Below are 18,020 nucleotides of genomic sequence, written 5' to 3'. Positions count from 1 at the left end.
CATAAGTAATTGTACATTTCCAAGTATAACATCTGGCTAAATTATAAGGGATATTCTGCACCAATTAGTAAATATGTATGCTTTATAACTTATGAAGCGGTAGATAAAGCTGATAAACCACCTGCTAAAATTCACTATCCACCAGCTAGAGGACCAACTTTCACTTGAGGGAAACGAATGTAAATCATAATACCATTTACCCCCAAAATTGGATGGAAGTGTCAATAATTATTATGAACATTTTTAGAAAGCCAAAATTTAAATTAATCAAGTAGAAGCATTCGTATGTACTATTATATGTCGGGAAAAATGGCTATTCTTTTCTACACATAAACTACGTAAAAAGAAATAAATCATCTTCTTTACTTAAAGACTTCTTCCGAGTGAATGAATTTCAAAAAAATTCGTTGGACCACATACATTTGCCAATAAAATTATAACTCAGAACATAATAATTTAAATATATGTATAGCCATAAATGCCTTTGCTATTACAATGTACAATTTGAGATGCTTACGTCAGAAATTACTTAAAAACTACAACTATAATATGGGTATTTCTTACACAAGAATAGTGTATTGGGAATGGAACCCAAAGACTAAATTGCACCATTCCTAAAAGATGTGAGTACCATTTTTGGTAAATTAAAGCTGTTTAGAAAAAATTAAACAGATCATCAATTTGTAAAATAATTCAGAAATTTTATCTTCCGAAGATGGTCAGACGATCAAAAATGGCTCAAGGTCAGACGATTAAAAATGGTTCGTGTTCACGTTAACTTTATCGGGAGCACGTACTCTAAACAACTTCTTTCACAAAATGAATTCTGTCTTTAGTTTTGATGATTGTATAAAACATGAAGTAGAACTTTAGTCCCTTACCAAGGTCACTTTTTTTTCGACTTAACGAAATAAAAGATCTTATGGAAAAACCTAAAAGGTATAAACCAAAACCGAACACAAATTAACGAGAACTTGGAGAATACTGAACAGGAAAAAACCACGAGGGATTTTAGCCGAAATTCCGCGCCCCGGGAGAACCCTTACAAACAATAAACTTTAAATACCTTTGAAGCGATTCAAAAAGCCAAAAAAGTAAGAGAAAAATTAAAATGCACTCTCAAGGCTGAAAATAATGGTCTTGAAGGTATATAGTCATTTTTATAAAATTCCCCATTTTTAACGAACACGGAATTTGCTATTGTTTACCGACACACAAATCAATCGTCGGACTAGACAATTTTCTACTTTGAACGAGAAAATTGTTTTGATGTGAATTTTGTAAAACGTGTGCTTTTTAACATCTAATAAGTCGTACCTAGCGCCACTTAAGCGTCCCTATTTTGCACCGTTTTCATTCAGTGCTTTGCGCAACAGTTGTCACTAACGCTTAAAATATTAGAGCCAGCGATTCCTGCGTGATATAGATTAGATGAAAGACCTATAGGTATTTTATAGAGCCAGATGAGGTTTACTGAGACTAGTGCAAAAACTCATTTTAGAAAAATATAGTCAATATCAAAAAATAATATCAACAGTAATTACCTGAAGAAGCACACGTTAAGTTTGGTTACCGAGGGACTTGGGGTGATTTAACCAAACAACCGCTGGCGCTTGATTTACGTTATGGTTTAGTTTGACGTTTATCACATACTTGACTTTGATAGCAACTGGATTGGCGAACATGGAAACCTTAGTTACTATTAAGTAAAATATGTGACAACGTCTTCGACTTGTCTTCATACTAACCATTAAAATACAAACAAGGTACTTTTATTAAAACTATGTTTCCTTTTAGGTTTTTTGAGAAGGCATTTCGCATACCTATACCTTATGTACTAATCGCTTATTTTTAGTTCACTTGCGCTGTGGCAAAAAGTATTAAAATTCCCAGGAAAGAAATTGTAGCAACTACTCGCCGCAACTACAGTGAATGCCTGAGCTTTCTAAACTTTCTACCTGTGCATGATACTGGAATTCTGCCCTGGAATGCTCTTTGAGAGAGGTAACTCAACATTCCCTTATCTTAGCTTACCAAGTGCATGTCGCACCTACGGGTGACCTCCAACCGAGTTGGGTTGAACTACTCATGCATTATAGGGGATCCAAGAGTGCCTTAATAGTCCCTGTAGAAAGCCGTTCTTGAAATTGGCTAACTACCAGGACTGCATGCTTTTACCGTACTAAGGGAGAGATAGTTTTTCTTTCCAGCAAAGGCACCATCTTTCCTTTGTCTTCAATAGGTCTTGCTTGCTAGAACTAGTCTTCTAGGGTCTTCTTACAGATACAATTTGCATCCTCTACGCCAAGGTTCCACTTGTAACCACTAACCCCAAGTAGAAATTGTCTTCCTTTTGCTAACCTTCACTTGCATTTCCGATCTAAGCTACATAATCCTATCTATTCTTCTGCGAGGCAACGTCCACGGCAAGCATTTTTGAAATGCAAGGAGAAAACTACTATGAAAATGTGTATTTAATATTATACTTGCCTTGACAAAAATAGCCCTTAGTGAAATATACTGCGCACTGGGATTTGTTGTGGCTTTTACCTATTCCTGTAAAATGACATGGCCTGTTAGCAGGCTAAACTACGTACAAAGCATAATGTAAACTCACGGTTTTCGAGGAATCCGTTGCCAAGTTTAAGGAAAGGACGATGAATCTTTCTTTCCTTTATTACCATGAAATGAACGGATGCTGAGCACGTTAAATCATTCAGAATCCAAAAAAAACTTTTTTAAAAAAATTCAGAACCTTGATGGTACATCCATTGCATCCAATTTTCCGGCTACGAGACAAACATCCTCGGTTTCGTGTCGACCACTGATAGGACAGAAGCAAGATTGGCCATTTCTTACAACTGTGCATGTCGTCTACGGCATGAAAACGGAAACATCTACAGTTAGTCAAAAAAATAGGACTTTTACTTTTGTTTTGCTTGCTGAAAAAATTCCATGTTTTTATTAAGAATTTTTTTTAATTAATTAATGTCGAAATTTGTCTGCTCAATGGTGGCGTGGTTTTATTCATCTGTAAAAGAAGAAAAACTATGTTAAATTACTCGTTCAGTTTACTTAAATAATTGATTATAGCTTTAAGGATTTGTGGGATTTTTTGGTGTTGTGAATAGTTTAATAAGAATATTATTCTTAACATAATATTATTGATATATCGTCGTTTATAGTTCGCATGTCTTTAGGATTGGCGGATTAACCAGTGGGAATCATATCTTAGTTAGATATAATACCCAAGATAGTAACGTTTTAAACTGCCATAGTCTAGTAATCCAATAACCTCGGTCATATTCCAATAGGACAGGGACTTGTTTATGGACATAAAAGTTGAGCTGATGGAAGCATTGCTTTAGAGCAACATGTTCTATTTGCGATTGTATTATGTGATGTAGACGGATTGATGGACAAAAGAAGTCTCGTGTTTTCTAACGTCGTTAAAGTATATACTGTCCCATCCTTGATCATTGTTTGGAGGACTTGACTGCCCATTCTTGTTAATTGTTCGGAGGACTTTATTTACGTATATTGTCCTTTCTTGATCATTGGTCGGAGGACTTGACTGTCCTTTCTTGATCATTGTTCGGAGGACTTAACTGTCCTTTCTTGATCATTGGTCGGAGAACTTGACTGTCCATTCTTGTTAATTATTCGGAGGACTTTATTCAAGTATATTGTCCATTCTTGATCATTGTTCAAAGGACTTGATTATCCATTCTTTTTAATTGTTCCGAGGACTTTATTCAAGTATATTATTCATTCTTGATAAGAGTTTCTATACAATAAGATAATAGAAGATAACGTCAGCTCACAATAGACTGCCAGTGAAATTAATGTCAAAAATTAATAACGTAAAAAATACTTATTTTGAGGATTTTATTCAGACTTCATGCAGCTTATGGAATATAAAATTTCTACCAAAATTATGGAATCTACAGCTGCATAGCATAAATTGTTCATTTTTATGTGTTGCTTAGCCTGAAGGGAATGGTGAACGAAAGCCACATCGATGCATACCACCGTCGACAATAATCACTTTCTTTATAGTTATGCAAGTCTATCATCGTGGTGAATATAAACCACAAACATCGTTGTTTGTCAACCTTGTTTGATGACGATTTTGTCTTTAACAGAGAAATGTTCATGTCTAAAATCGAGAATGGAACGAAAAATAGTTTCTAAATCTATGGTCTCATACTTTACATGAATAAAAATCACAGTGTCGTTTACATTTACCACTTCAATAGAAGAAAGAGTACTCTGTTAAAACCAACATTTATCACACACATTTACCTCAATGAAGTTGGTTTCAATAAACTCAAGATGTATTTCACAGTGAGATGAGGTCTTGACGCTTCACACTCGCGTGAAGTGCAATTGAAGACAATATGTTGAGAGATGGTTAAGCCAGCTTGATTTGGATCTCTTTCTGCCGGTTGCTTGTTTACAATGGCTCCTTTAAGTATCATATCTATAACAACTTTTAATGATGCTGGAACAGAATCCTTTTGACAATCTTTGGAGAATTTTCCGTTGAATGAGTTCTTTGTTTGAAATATATCTCTTCTTATAATCATAGCCGCTCTTGCTAAATGCCATGCTTCCGAATCTTCTTCCTTTGCCGCTTTAAGAGCGTTTCCAATTTTATGTTTCAATATAAGTATAGTGTCTCCTCCTTGACTTTGATCAGTAAGATTGGGAAAAACAGTCAAGATTCTTTTCTTAAGTCTGGTAGTATTAATTGATCCATTTTCAACTCCTAATGCCTTCGACTTCATTTTAAAATATGTTGTCAGCTCCGTCATCTTAAGCAAAACTAAACAATCTGATTCTAGTCGTTCTTCAATATAAGCAATAAGTTCAGCAAACGCTAACCCATCAAGGTTTGGTCCTGAACGTTCAGCGTTTGTTGACGTCTCAGCCTTCATTGCCCTTGCTTGATTATAGAGAGAAATAAGACATTTAGGATGGTACTTTACCTCCATTGCTAACATATCACGATTCGATACTTTTGCTATAAGTTGTCTGTCGTTTAGCAAAACAGCACATTCCCTAACTTTGCCGTCTATCTCAAGCGTTGAAGCTGCACGAAAGTTTGAAGAGTTGTCTGGTTTATCACAGAAAATGCACTCGTTCTTTGAAACTGCAGGGAAGCTTGCTCTTCTGGCTTTAACTGGACTTCCTTTTTTGATTTCAGATGTTTGTTCTTCGTCTGTCTTCTCCGCACTTAAGCTTCTTTTCAGGGCACGTTCCAACTTTGTAGTGTTGAAAAGATCCCTACATGACTTATGCCATGATGCTTGGCGTTCTTTCAGCGTTTCTTCTATTCCATTACCTCTATCGAGACCCTTTATGTCTAGATTCACCGGTAAGAATGTTTTATGCAGTGCGGTGTTTGAAATTAAATGAAGATATGATCTTCGCACTTTGCTGGACAATTTAAGCAATCGTCTCAGGACCTGAAAAAATCAGGTGAGTCACCTGATTTTTTTTCACCGTTGAGTCACCTGATTTTTTCATGTCCTGAGACGATTGCTTAAATTGTCCAGCAAAGTGCGAAGATCATATCTTCATTTAATTCACCGGTAACATATTAATTTTAATAAATTCTTGCAGATTTTTCGCAAATGAGGAGTACCCAACTCCTGCATCCTTTCTTTTTGATTTGATGGACATTGTAGACGTTCTGCAGTGTCTTTTTGACAAATTATGCGTAGTTTCCAGTCCATAAGTTACATACTATTCTACGAGGGAAGCAGTTATTGAAACTACATGCGCATGCTTTGTTGTGTTTACATCTTGATCAAAAAAAGAATCTTCTATATTAAATTGAACACGCAAAATATGCGCACGTCAATACAATCTTAAAGCAAAGTTTTACAACAAGAACAAGTAAGGATATAATAATAGATTACTTCAATCATGGTTGGTCAGTGCGTACGATTTTCATGCACAAGTTGAAAATCAATTAGGTGATTGTTTTGAAGCGTTTCAAAACATTGAAGTAACAAAAATACTAAAAACCTGAAATGTTAAAGGATAGAATGAATAAGTATTCTGAATGCTGACACAAGTAAGGTAATAAATCTTAAAGAAACTTAATTGAATGTTCTTCATTGTTTCAATACGATTTATCATTGCACTATGGTGAAAGCCGGGAGGGCACATTGTTATACACTTTATATATAAGTATAAAAGTGCTGAGTCAGCACTTTTAAGAATATTCCATGCACAATATTTGGGAAAGTATTGCCCAAAAGAAAAAGTTGTAATATAGTTTTTCTGTCATCTTTAGCTTTTGTTTAAGAATATACAGGGAAATTGCAGATTTCTCTGAACTTTACATTTTTTAATACCGACGACGTCATCAAACACGACATTCGCAGAACTCGTTTTAAATGTAAAATATGGGCTGGCCCTATATCAAAATTTTGTGTTTCTAAGCATAGCAAGAATGTGAGAAAGTTTCATACTTGTATCATTAAAGTGAAGGGTTAGGTGTTTTTTTTTGTCATTAACAGCTGCACTACCAATGAAATTGGTTTCAATAAACACAAGGTGTATTTCAAAGACAAAGGATTTTGACTTCTTTTATCTTCTCTTCCTGCACGAACGGTTGCACAGAGTCATATGGCACGTTCTCAGGCTGAGTTAGCTTTAAAATATGTCACAATTTGCTTAAACGTGTTATCTTCTGATTGGTCAGTTCCTAGGTATGTTGTCTTCTCATTGGTCATTTTCTTGGTGTGTTGTCTTATGATTAGGTAGTTCCTAGGTTTGTCGTTAATTGTGTTTCGCATTTCTTTCTGCACTTCAACCGACGTTATACGGGGCTTATCAGACAACGGAACACCTTCAGGAATTAACGTACTGTGAAATTTCAATACATGATCACGATTCTAATCCTGTTGGTGCCTAAATACTGTTCCTGTTCAAGAAGTTACATTCAATTTCAAGGACAACAAACCTTTCATGTTCATAACTGAGATATGCAATATATGAACGTAAAGCTTGCAATTCTTTATGCACCATGGGCTTAGCAATAGCATATAATGATTGGCATTGAAATAATCACAAAAGGTCAATTTATAAAGGTCTTATTTTTTCTATATCCTGTAAAATTAGCTTTACAATTAGCATTCATTGTGTTATGAGCATTTCAGTGCTACTTCTCCTTCTCGTATTTTCTGTCCTGAGGGGTATTTTGTATATCCAGGGAGATAGATCTGTTGGTATTCTGGCTCTTGCTATCATCTGTCACAACAGTATGAGCTGGGAGTGGAGGACTGGCAGTACTACTGGAACTGAGTTAAATAAGGAATTGGTTAAAATAGCTCTTCTCTCTGAGACTTTGTGCATCACCAACATGCTAAAGAATATCATCTCAGGCAACATCTTAGCGCTGTCATAGAATACACCAAGTACATTTCAATGAAAAAACTTATAATGACCCCTGGTTATGCTATGAGATTAGTAGGTAATCTAGTAAATCTACGAAAGAGATCAAGAAGAATATATGACTTAATTTTGAATGAGATCTTGACGGTTGGCAAATACAACTTGCATTGACGTATGGGTAAAGCTTAAACAAAGTCTACGATGGAAAGTGTCAAAATTCGGCAACCTTCACACCTCGTTAAAGCTGTTTGAAGACAAGAACATCACGGTGTTGAGTTTACATTTGGGAATTTTACCTGCAAGATATTGGCTGGTAAAGGTAGGAAGAGAATAAAAGAGATTATACGGAAGTGCGTCGTGTCCAAGAGATGCCAGGAATAACGTTACGTAATCCAGAGACTCCTGATTTACCAGAATGCAGACTGTGAGTGATAGACAAAGCAGTACCACTTGACGTGAAGATGAAGAGAAAATCCTTGACAAATCACTTTCAAAAAAATTCAGTCGGGCACAACTGACTACAGCCCTGGACTACGATCTAGTTATGTTATTCAAGTGAAACTTTTATATCATCTGCTTCTCACAGGCAAAACTAGAAGGTTGAGTGGGGCGTGTGTCAATGTAAATATTCAAGTATTCAGCTCTGCCAAACCGATTTCTTCTGGAAGCAATTGTACTTTTGCTACATGGGAGGCTGTTACTTTCAGCCCTGCTTGCAATGAAATGGTAAGTGGATAATATGGGGATGGTACAGAACCCAAACCAGAAGAATCTGGCTTACTGTCAGCTAACAAATCCTGACAATTAAAGCACGTGAAAGTTCGATACTAAACTCCCAATGATTTATCTGATTTTCTAGTAGATGTATAGAAAAAACTTAAATGTCAATGATATCTTATAAACCGCGATGATAATATCGACATTTTATAGATGACGACTTTTTGAGGAAAATGGTGATCTGGCAAGACAGTTGAGTCTGTAAAACTCATTCACTGCCTTCGCAATGGGGAGTGTTGTAGCATACTTTCTTAGGTTGAATGACTTACAGCTGATGCTGCAGGACTGGAATTATTCTTAGATGTATCTCCTAATGTCAATCTATCGTAAATTGGTATACTAAGATATTATAACAGAGAAAATTTATCAACTGTAATAGCAAAATCTTTGTACAATTTCTACATTCTTGTCTTCGGTTTCAATGGTGAGGGCTACTTCTTCTATCTTGCCATTAACAAAAGGTTCATTATCTGGCAACATTTCTGTCAGTGGATAAGACTCTGCTTCAAAATAACTAAGTACAATAAAAGTGTTCTAGGAGAGTGGAGACCTAGATTTACTATTTTTTCTCAATGTTCATTACAAAAGTGCATACCATTGACAGCCTTTCCATCAACTGTTTGACGAACAATATCCAAATCAAAACTTTTCCTTGTTCTATCTCAATCACATTGCTTTCACACACCAATATGATGACTCCACTTACAATACAAAAAGACAAAGACATAAGAGCAAATTGTATTACCATGAAAAAAATTTGTGATGGTTATGTATGTAATGTGAATCATTAATAATATATTTGCCAGCAGGGCTTCCAGAAATCCACATTCCTTCATACTCTACTCCAGGCACATGGAAGATGGAGCCTTCACCATTAAACATGTTATTTCGCCATTGACCCTAAATAGTCAGATAATTATGCTATGGAGTTGAATATAAATCTTATTCTGATTTTTATTATAGAAATTGTTTGTACGCCGTGGCTACTCACTTTGTATATGGTACCATCACTATATTTGATTCTTCCAAGACCTTGTTTCAATCCTTGCACCCAGTCCCCTTCATACTCATCACCATTGCTAAGAAATAAAGTAAATGATTTGAACCCAGGAGTATTTTTATGTGTTTGTAGACATAAGAAGTTTTGCAGTAGTAAAAATGCATATTGCTATGACAGGTTGGTATTTCCAATAATTATAAATTTGATAGTTTATAAAATAAAACGTGAATTGTTAACCTGTAAATTTGATGGCCTTTACCATGTTTCTTATGTTGATAAAATGATCCTTTGTAAATATCTCCATTTTGCTTCAACAAGCTCACCTTCTCCTAAAGGGCAAGCAAAGTAAAAAATGAAGCAATGATATTGAGGTCAAAAACTGTAAGTTCAGCAATATTATACCATGTCTTCTGTTATCTTTCCATCCACCTTCATATTTTTCACCATTACCATAGGTCATAACACCAATACCACAAATTTCACTACATTTAAACTCCCCAATATACACATTCTCACTATAAGACCAGCGTCTGTAACCATGACCTGAAATTTCACCATTCTTGAAAGACCCTTCATAGTAATTGCCATCAACCATTACAAAACGACCATGACCTTATGAGAATTAAAATAAGTTTTTTGAAATCATCTTCGGGAGTTAGTGAATAACAGAAACCCCCTTCAACAACTTACAACTAACTATATGTACTAAAGCAAAAATACCATGTTTCTTTCCTTTCCTCCATTCTCCTCCATAACGGAAAATTTGTTAGAATAATTGTACACACCAAAACCTAAAATACATTAAATTCTTTAGCAATAATCGTGAAGTTGAAAATAAAAGTGGACCAAAGTCACAAAACACATTCAAAACTGAAATGACAAAACTTAACCTTACCATTTCTTATTTGTTTGCTTGTCTCGCCTACATAGTTGCCAATTGCATTTCCTGTTGTGCTTCTAAAACCTTTAGACATATTTATTATGTAGAAATGTCGTAAAAACTTTTAAATCCCCTAGTAAATTTTATTATTCTACAAACACCATTGATAAACACGGCACAAAGTTTGCCAATTTTTCGCCATGTTTAAGTTGTCATGGTTGCTGAAAGATTGAACCGAAATCTGAAACATAAGGATTAAAAAGGAAGCACAATACCACAGAACAGATATGTATCTATTCTGTGACAATACCCCCAGCAAAGTTACACGTGGTCTCTTGTTCACCAGAAATTTTTACAGTCACATTGGGACAGGCAAGTGGCTTGAAAATTTATTATTTTTTCTTATTTTCTCTAATCTGTTTGTACTATTTTCGTCATGATTGAATTGTTATTATTGTGTTTCATGGTTATTTAAAATTTCATAGGTTTTTTCCTAAATAATAATATTTGTCGTCGTTGTTCAATAAAGATTTGTAACATCTTATATCTATGAAAATATAATTTTAGAAAAAGAAACAGCAAACGAAAAAACTCAGCTGAAATTTTCAATCGACCGTACTCATCCCGTGGAAGATGGAATTTTAAAAGCAAATGACCTTGTAAGTCATGTTTGTAGAAAAATTCCATTTTATATTCATGGACTTCTAAAATTGAATAATAATTCAATTTCATTGTGGGTTGAGGCACAACAATACATTATTTACTACAAAAAATACATATAACTTAGCAATTCATACATTTAAAACTTACTTATATTTTAGGTGTCAGCATCTAATAAAATCATTGACATTGTAGAATACATATTCCTGTTGTAATCTGGAAAAATTAATGACTTTGTTTACAATCCAGTACATTAATCTACAACAGGATTCCCTATAAATAGCCATGCCTTGGGGGTGTTTATAACTGTACAAATAGTTGTGCTAAATTATATTTGTTTGTTTTTAGATGTCTCGATCAGATCAACCTTCATCAGATTCAGATATTGTATCTAAGGAGACCTTTCAAGAGATATGGGCTTCCTTGACATTCCCTGTTCCCACATCGTATGATATTGTTCATGTTAAAATTGTTTAGGGATATTTATGGTTAGTGAACTTGATAAGTATCTTTCAAAATGTGTAGGTCATTGTGGCTCCATTTGCATTGGTTGAACTTGATATTGACTATTACTGGTTGAGTACATTTTCGTAAAATGTAGCAAATTTACTTATTTGCTTTGTGCATTTTTAGTGCTTTGGATACAAGTCCTAGAAAAATTGAATATAGAGATCAAGATTATAAAGGTAATGACATGTAAACTTTGTGTATAACATATTGCTATTAACTTTTATAACCTGTTGAATGCTTAGATTTGTATTCTCAGGAAATATATGATTCTTCATTCAATATCATCTTTACTTCCTTTTCCTATGTCCTAAATGTTTATTAAGCATTTCACTAGACAATTATCTCCTGTAAGTATATGCAAGGTGTGCTATATAGCAATCACTGACAAAAATTTGCGAGGACAAGTTGATTGTTTAATGAAAGTATAGCGCCGTAATAGGAGTAAACAAGCCACATATCGCGATAAAGTTTCTATGTTTGACCGATCCGTCTTAATTGCCTCGACTCCGTGGGGAAAGGTGCCTTTTTAACAAATTGAGTGATTCGGCAAGGATTCAATATATAGTAAAGGCAAGAATCGTCAACGAGAAATGAATTCGAACTTCAAAGTAGCTATTAATTAAGCAACCATTCATTTGCTCTGTTTAGGAACAAAATTCCTCAATTTTCTACGCTTTTGGGTGCTTGCATATTTTTTAGGAAACTTTTGAATATATATATATATATATATACTGTGTATGACGATAATGTATGATTAAAATAATTCCAGACTTTTCTAACTCCATCAGTAGTTAAACAACAACGGTAAAATATGTGTTAATGTCTGTGTCTGCTTACAATTTTCGTTCTTTGACAGGTTGCATAAAGTTGCTTAAAATTGTAATAGTTTCATTGTCCTCAAAACAGACAGTCAACAGCAACGCGCACTTTAGCAACTTTTTCTTAAAATTACTAAGATAATCAACAACGATTGGCGACAACAGTTCGTTAACACCTATCAATGTGTGAACTCATTACAACGCCCTTAATAACCGAGTGTTAGGTCTTTACGGAGAAATATTGGACTTAATTTATTTGTATTGACCAAGACCCTTAGGGAGAGGTTTGTGATAAAAACAGAGGTCCGAGATTTCTCAATAAAGACCGAGCAGACGAGGTTAATAAGACGTCAATTAGCTATATGGTATTATTTGACCTAAAACGAAGCTTTCCTTTTCCCATTCTTGCTGTTTTGCAAAGACTGACTGTCACTCCTCTAGTTTTTGCCAGCAGAAAATATATAGTTTGAAATTGTGTCCCCTAGATAATAAAACCCCCTTTTCGAGTATTCTTTTTTAACTTACATTCATACCATGGTTTTTTGTTTTGTTTTTATTTTCGTTTTACAAAATATTTGCTGTTTGTTTTATGAAGTTTTGGTAAAACACAAGACTATTGACACCCGTGTAAACATTCTTTAATCTAGATAAACATTATTTAATCTATATAAATAATGTTTACTATATACGGAGTGTCTATTGTCTTGTGTTTTACCAAAATACTCTTTGGCAATCGTAATTCATAAAGTCTGTTCATCTACATTTATTTGTAAAATTACGCCTGATTAAAGCTGGTTCATTACGTGAAAATATATACTTCCCCCTTAATCTTTCCAATTGTAAGGTCATTTTATTACTTCAAAATGTCAGTCATGTAAAACAGTGCATAATTTATGTATATGAGATTTTGGAGCTAATGGGCGAAACGAAATGAAATATATAGTTTTAAAAAGTTACTATCCAAAACTTTCCAATTTATTTGTTTGGTTTCTTTTTGAGTGCTAGCTGTTAATTCAATTTTTTACTTCTTGTCAAAAACGAAATACACAGCTTGTGTGGATAACGCTTTTTAAAATATTGTTCACAGAACTCACAAGTGGTGAAAGCTACTATCCAAAACTTTGGCGCAACTCTTTTTATAAAGTGATCAAATTGACTACATTTCATAAGTTTCATTAAAGAAAAAGGATTACATGTTTGATTGAAAATACAGTCTTCAATCAGTCTTTTACATTAACAAATGTTATAAGATATATGAATTTTTTCATCACATGTCTAAGCAATGGTAACATTTGCAGCTGGTTTTATCTGTTTTAACCATGACAGTAAAATCTTGTCACTTCACAATTTGTACTTCAAGCACATTATCAGTCATTTGAAATTATAATAATAATAATAATAATAGCTAATCTTTATTGAGGATGCCAAGCCAACATCACTAAAAAGTGGTTTACAGAGGGGTCCTCTAAAAGTACCTAAATATAATATAACTACTTAAAAAGAAAAAGAAAAAGAATACAAATCGAAAAATATGAAGATAAAACTACATCATTTGAAAATTAACATGCTAAAAACGAAACTAATTAAAATAGTGCTTTTTTGATACCACGCTTAAATTGGCTTAAGGTGGGCACATCTCCTATGGAAAGAGGTAAGGTATTCCAAACGTCCGCCGCAAAATTTATTGTTATCCAGTGCCCCATCTTCAGTGTGCGAATGATTTGCTGATATTTCGCTTTGATCGTGTATTATAGTTATGATAGTTACTGTTAAAACAGCAGTGAAAAGTGTGCATAAAAAGGTTATTAACTACCTTAAACATGAAAATAGAACGATGCTCGGCTCTCCGCCTTTCTAGAGGTTTCCAATGGAGCCTTGAAAGTGGATCGCTCGCGGAAGCAGTAGGGGGAAGATCTAAAATGATTCGCGCAGCCTTATTGTGAAGGATGTGTAGCTCTGTCATAAGTGTAGTGTTGCCCCGGTCTTCCCATATTATATCGCCGTAGTCAAAAAGGGGCAGAACAAAAGAATTAAAGAAAGTTATCCTAGCGCTTAGTGGGAGACACGACTTGATGCGCCGCAAAAGGCCTAGCTTCTTGTTTATCTTATTACGCATGTGTTCAAAATGATCCTCCCAAGTAAGATTCTGATTGATAATTAATCCTAAGTAGGGAAACCATTCTGCTTCCTTAAGTTGCTTACCATCGGCTGAAATAACAATAAAATCGATTCTACGTAGTTTCGAGTCACTACCTATTAGCATAAATTGGGATTTCTTGATGTTAAGAGTAAGTTGATTAAGTTTCAACCAATCACATACTTGTCTGAGGTCCCAGTTCATCTTAGTTTCGATTTCTGAAATAAGTTTGGAATAAAAATATAAAACGGTGTCATCAGCGTACAAAGTAACGTTACAAAATTCGTGGACCTTTGGTAAGTCATTCATATAAATTATAAACAATAGCGGTCCTAAGATTGAGCCTTGGGCAACTCCGACAGATACTGTGTCTGGGTCAGATTGAGCTCTGCCACGGCAAGTAACTTTGTTTCTGTTGGAAAGTAAAGAATCAAACCAGTTCTGTGCTGTATCATCCAGGCCCAGTGGCGTGGTGGCATGGGGGGCCAGGGGGGCAGGGCCCCCCTAGCTGTTGATTTTGGGGGGCACTGAATTGAAGACGAGTCAGCAAGTTTTAAAAATGGGCTATAAAAAATTAAAAAGGCATTTGAAACAGAACAGTTATTTTCACAGTTATATATTCAGTGAATGAAGTTAACTTTAGGGAATTAGGGAAGAAAGGGAGTAGACAGACCAAAATGAAACCTTGTAAGGGGGTCGATTAAAGAATAAGATATTGACGAGCATTCTATAATTAGATGTTTCGTTTGTGGCCACAACGCCTGCATGATTTGTCACGATGACTGTAGACAACATACATGCAGGGGAGAAACTCGAATGCTAATTTGGGGGTGAATATTCATATATTCAGCTTTGCCCTGTTGATTTCTATTGAATTTAACATCGCCAACAAATGAAATCAACAGCAAGGCAGCCAATCAATTAGCATTCTAGTTTCGCCTATGCATACACGGCCAAATTGTCCTCTTAAATGCCGCAACGAGGCCTTAAATGTGTAATGTTTTGCCCATCTTAATCAAGGTTTTTTGCTTCCCTCACAGACAGCAATCGTTACTGGCATTGTATCTTATTACCAATCCAAGCGTAATAATATATTTTTTAAAAATGCTAGTAGTGCAGTCATCGGTAAATTGCTATCATAATGCAGAGTCTAACATGAAGTAGCCTTTAATGATACCGCAGCATGTAATGCATTGTTTGTATTGTGTTATTTACATTTTCATCGTTACTACGATTCATTTGTCATTTTCAGTAGTAAAGCAAGTTATTATACGGTAAAACTTTTTTAAATCACTTAAAGCTTCTTCGTAAATGTTCAAGATTCATTTATCCGCAGTTATCGAATGTGCATAACAGCATATATTTAATTGAAATTAAGATATTTTTTAAACAACAACATTTAAAGACTAATTAAATTAATGTCTCAAAACGCAAAACTCTCATTTTGAGCAGATGTAATACAGATGTAATTCACACAACAAACATTTCATTTGATAATTCCATTTGTGTTGGGAAGTGCATTTTAATATTATTTAATGTACATCATGGATCATGGTGCAATGTTGAAGACTAACTGCAATGTCTAATTCTTTTAACACCGCGAAGAGAAAAAAGTCGGGTGCTGAGTATCGAAGATTAAAAAAAGCTAGAAAAGAAGAATTTTCAAAACTTGGGGGAGTTTTGCTTGATTACTTTAAACCTATACAAAATAACCCACCATGCATTTTGTCACAAAGAACAGAGGAGTTAGAATTAAAACACAGGGAAACGCCGAATATCAGTGAAGACCTTAAACAAGTGCATGCGCAAGAAACATCTGAGTCGACAGATGTAAACGATCAAGATGAGCATACCTTCAAATCAATCAAAAGCAATGATCCTGTTGGTGAATGCCCTGATATTGACACATTTGTCAATTCAAATGAACGTAAGGAAGGCGAAGGCATCTCAGAATCTGCTGAAAACGAATTGAATCGAAATATTTCTATGTATACGAAAGAAAACACGTTTGACCCTGGGACAGTTGTTGATCTTAATCTCAGCATTAGCGAAAAAAGGCGTTTACTTAAAATGAATCCATGCCAACCATCCCAGTTTGTTTTGAAACAAAGGAGGATAGTACAAGGAGATCGCACTCGCTATTGCTCCCAGCAGGTTTTTTTCCACGATGATGGAACAAGACGAAAATGGATTTCCTATTCACTAAGTGAAGACAGCTTGTTTTGCATACCGTGCATTCTGTTTACAGACGTAACGTCTAGGGGAGAAAATATTCGGTCAAATGAAGGAAAAGCTTTTGCAAACATTGGTTTCTCCAAATCGAAAAAGCAGTATATTAGAATTCTGGAGCATGAAAAATGCAATTCTCATCTAAACGCAAAAGTTGCAGAAACTCTTTTCCTTCAAGAAAACTCAATATCGGATCAGTTTCATCACCAGGGGAAAATCGAGTCTGAAAGACGTAAAAAGGAAGTGATTTTAAACAATAAAATTTTTGAAACGTGTGATAGATGTTATTATGTTTCTTGGAAGACAAGGGGTTTCCTTTAGGGGTAACTGTGAATCACTGACAAATTTCTATGTTAATACAGGAAACTTTTTGGAAACGCTTAAATTATTGTCAGAGTACGATCAACCAATCAATGAGCATCTTGAGAAAGTTCGTGATCACCAAGTGAAGCAATCGACAAAGGATGGTGGTAAAACTGATATAAAAGGAATCAAAGGCTCATGGCTAACGTTTTTGAGCAACGATATTCAAAATAAGTTAATCAATATCATTGGTAAAGAAATATCTTCTGTAATTGTACAAAAAATACGCAACTGCAAAGCATGAGCATTAATTGCTGATACAACACCCGATATAACTCATACAGAGCAATTGAGTATATGTGTAAGTCTTGTTAATGAAACTGGCGAGTGTTCTGAACACGTTTTGTCATGCCAAAAAGCAATTGGAACAACTGCACATGACCTATGCACTGCTATTACAACAATATTACAATTGCATTGAGTTTCATTTGAAAAACTTGTTGCCCAAACGTATGACGGAGCATCCACTATGAGCGGATGTTATAATGGTTTGCAGGCAATTATAAAAGAAAACATCGGAAACCACATCATCTTTGTTCACTGCTATGCGCATACGCTAAATCTCGTCTTATCCGATTCAGCTTGTGTTGCTATTGATGTCATTACTCTTTTTGACTCTCTCGAGAAACTGCACGTTCTCTTTAATAATTTTCATAAAGTACAAGAATTGTTTCAATTGGTTCAAAAGAATGAAAACCTCAAAAAATTTTCGATTAAACGTCTTAATACAGTTCGATGGAATGCAAGAGAATTTTGTCTAAACGTATTTCTTTTGAGGTTCGAGTGCATCATGCGAGTGCTCCAAAAAGTGGCTGAGGAAAGATCGTTCACTGAAATTCAGCGAGCAACAGCAAATGGATTGCAAGCAGCTTTTCAGACAAAGCAATTTGTTGCGACTGCCTGCCTTTTCCAAGAAATTTTTGGAATTACTGGACCTTTAAGTCGATATCTAAAGAGCGTAAATGCTGACTTTGGAAAAGCAATGGAATTGGTTGATAGCTCAACTTCTAGAATTCAAATTATACGTGACAAACCAGAAAAAATCATTGAAATGTCCGATTCTTTTGCGTTAGATGTCGAATGGAGGTCTACACGACCTCGTCGTTGACGACCAATGGACGGAGAACAAGCCAGAGATGATTTGGCAGATTCACCAAAAGCACAATGGAGGCGAGACACATTTTATAAAGTGCTAGATTCCATTCAATTTTCAATGAAGAATCGTTTTGAAAAGAA

At 34.9% G+C, this 18,020-nt stretch overlaps 1 protein-coding gene across 1 annotated transcript; it reads right to left on the bottom strand.

Moving 5' to 3' along the window:
* Positions 1–8,553: 8,553 nt before the first annotated feature.
* LOC124449017 (MORN repeat-containing protein 1-like) lies at positions 8,554–10,161 on the bottom strand. Its single transcript, XM_046999959.1, has 6 exons — positions 10,083–10,161; positions 9,908–9,978; positions 9,425–9,516; positions 9,179–9,266; positions 9,026–9,087; positions 8,554–8,701 (listed from the first exon to the last, which is right to left on the bottom strand). Exons 1-6 carry the CDS (start codon positions 10,159–10,161, stop codon positions 8,554–8,556), a joined length of 540 nt encoding a protein of 179 aa, XP_046855915.1.
* Positions 10,162–18,020: the final 7,859 nt, after the last annotated feature.

The sequence above is a fragment of the Xenia sp. Carnegie-2017 genome, unplaced genomic scaffold, assembly GCF_021976095.1.
Source record: "Xenia sp. Carnegie-2017 unplaced genomic scaffold, XeniaSp_v1 HiC_scaffold_23, whole genome shotgun sequence".
NCBI classification, from domain to species: Eukaryota; Metazoa; Cnidaria; class Anthozoa; order Malacalcyonacea; family Xeniidae; genus Xenia; species Xenia sp. Carnegie-2017.
Note: the sequence above shows the minus strand (reverse complement) of the source record. Positions and strands in the feature narration are given on the sequence as shown.

What these genes read in the sequence shown, in the direction of transcription:
- LOC124449017 (XM_046999959.1), bottom strand. Translation starts at nt 10,161, where the DNA reads ATGTCTAAAGGTTTTAGAAGCACAACAGGAAATGCAATTGGCAACTAT. An exon ending in AAAGGCCATCAAATTTACAG is followed by an intron (nt 9,267 to 9,424) that starts GTTAACAATTCA and finishes TTTATTTCTTAG; the next exon opens with CAATGGTGATGAGTATGAAG. An exon ending in GTGATGGTACCATATACAAA is followed by an intron (nt 9,088 to 9,178) that starts GTGAGTAGCCAC and finishes CTGACTATTTAG; the next exon opens with GGTCAATGGCGAAATAACAT.